This window comes from Chrysochloris asiatica, unplaced genomic scaffold, assembly GCF_000296735.1.
Source record: "Chrysochloris asiatica unplaced genomic scaffold, ChrAsi1.0 scaffold00065, whole genome shotgun sequence".
Lineage (NCBI taxonomy): Eukaryota > Metazoa > Chordata > Mammalia > Afrosoricida > Chrysochloridae > Chrysochloris > Chrysochloris asiatica.
The window spans coordinates 12,018,513-12,020,336 of record NW_006408583.1 but is presented as its reverse complement, the minus strand read 5'-3'; the positions used below and the strand labels follow the sequence as shown (position 1 = coordinate 12,020,336).

The window sequence follows — 1,824 nt, the reverse complement described above, 5'->3', positions numbered from 1 at the left end:
GACCCTGTATAGGGTTTCCGAGGAGCGGCTGGTGAGCTTGAACTGCTGACTTTGAGGTTCAAACTGACTTTGCAGCATATTAACTCATAGTGCCACACCAGGGCTCCAATGGAAGCAAATTATTGCATCGTTTTTTCTGTGAAGTGGCTGGTGCGTTCAAGCCTCCAACATTTCAGTTAACAATTGAGCGCTTAACCACTGTACTACCAGAGTTCCTTATATTCAATAGTACGGGCCTAAGCAGATGAGGCTTCCTGTTTGTGACACTCTCGAGTGGGTGATCTGGTCACGCTGTTTTACTGGAGCACATCTTGTGTTACCGTTTTTGGTCTTTTTCTACTACCTGGTCAGTTAGAAATATCAGAAATACTTTGAAAGATAATGAGAATTTTATTTTGTTATTTTATTATTCTCTCATTTTATAGATTAAAGAATGCTTCATCTGATGTGAAACAAATGATTAAAAGTGAAACAGACTTGGATGTTACTGCAGATCTCAGAAAGAAACTCCATCGGGCAAAGAAAGAAAAATTAGAAATAACAACTAAGCACAATGCAGAGGTAGAACTTTTTTTCTTTCAAAATTAATACCAGAGCTTGGTTATATATGATTAATTTCATATTACAAACGCCATGGTTAACTTTATCACCATACCTTTCTTGTGCTAAAAAAAGGAAACAGTAGTAAACATGATTTTCTTTATGCAATGGGATATGTGTAGGAGAGTAAAGGACAAAATGAAGACCTTGTTATGTTTATTTAGATGCTGGCTTAGATTTCTTATAATCATTGGCTAAATTTGGTCATAAATACTGATTGATATGAATATGTTTGGTGAATAAAAGACTGGAAACTATACATTCTTGCAATTATAACATATAGGTTCTTTTGGAGAATCTCAGTAATCATGAAGTGATCTTGTTTTTTAAAAAAATCTTTTATTGTGAATTCAGTGATAGCTAACAGGGCAGATCATCAGTTTTACACTCAACCAATCATATTTTGTTTCATTGCCATTATTACAATCCCCTCCATGCACCATTAGTTAACAGTATTTACCTCTATTCCCTCCCTTCTTTTCATTTGGTGTACACAAAATACACAGACAATATATATTAGTTTAAGTGACCAAAGGGCACAGTTTTCCAGTTAGCCTCCTACCCATAGGCACACAGCCTTTCTCTTTCCTTGGGTCTAGAGTCCTCAGCTGCTCTGTCTATGCCATTGCCTCTGCTTCCATCTCTGGTGCCTCTGCTTCTCTGGCTAGGGTTCCTCTTGATGATTCAAGGGTCCTTTGTTTCTGGAACGAAAGATTAACTACTCAGCCCTTTCTGTTTCTGATCTTCTACCTTTACAGTTGTGACAATAGCAATTAGTCATGATAACAGTTACTCACTATTGAATGAAAAGAATCCTATCCCCACCTTCCTTCATCCCTCTTTCACCAGACCTATCTGGACAAGAGGAAAGCTATCCATTGGGGATTCTACTGTAGCCCCCTCGTTCTGAAACTAAGCACACGCTTGAAAACTTGGAAGCCAGCCACTCTGTGTCTTTACAGCCCCTCAGTTTTGGTAGTCAGTGGAATGATCTCTTTTTAAATAAATAACTATAGAAATTTTAGACTCTTTCAATAATGAAAGTCGAGGCTTGAGTTTTTTCTTCAGTTCCCCCAGCTTGAGAAATGCTGACCGTGTTCTTCCCTTTTGGTTTTCTAGTTCCAAATGTTTGCATATTTTATTATAGTACCTGGTTTTGTCTTCTCCAGCTGATCTTTGGAATTTTCTGTTCAGCTCTTGGACCTCTTCAATTCTTCTATTTGC

The 1,824-nt window shown here is 37.7% G+C and overlaps 1 protein-coding gene across 1 annotated transcript in view; it reads left to right on the top strand.

The window, feature by feature from the left end:
- The window catches only part of CCDC171 (coiled-coil domain containing 171), a 399,920-nt gene that overhangs the window by 4,099 nt on the left and 393,997 nt on the right, over nucleotides 1-1,824 (top strand). Inside the window, exon 2 of the mRNA XM_006864480.1 lies at nucleotides 426-561. Coding sequence (XP_006864542.1) covers nucleotides 426-561 — 136 coding nt within the window. The remainder of the gene's footprint in view (nucleotides 1-425; nucleotides 562-1,824) is intronic.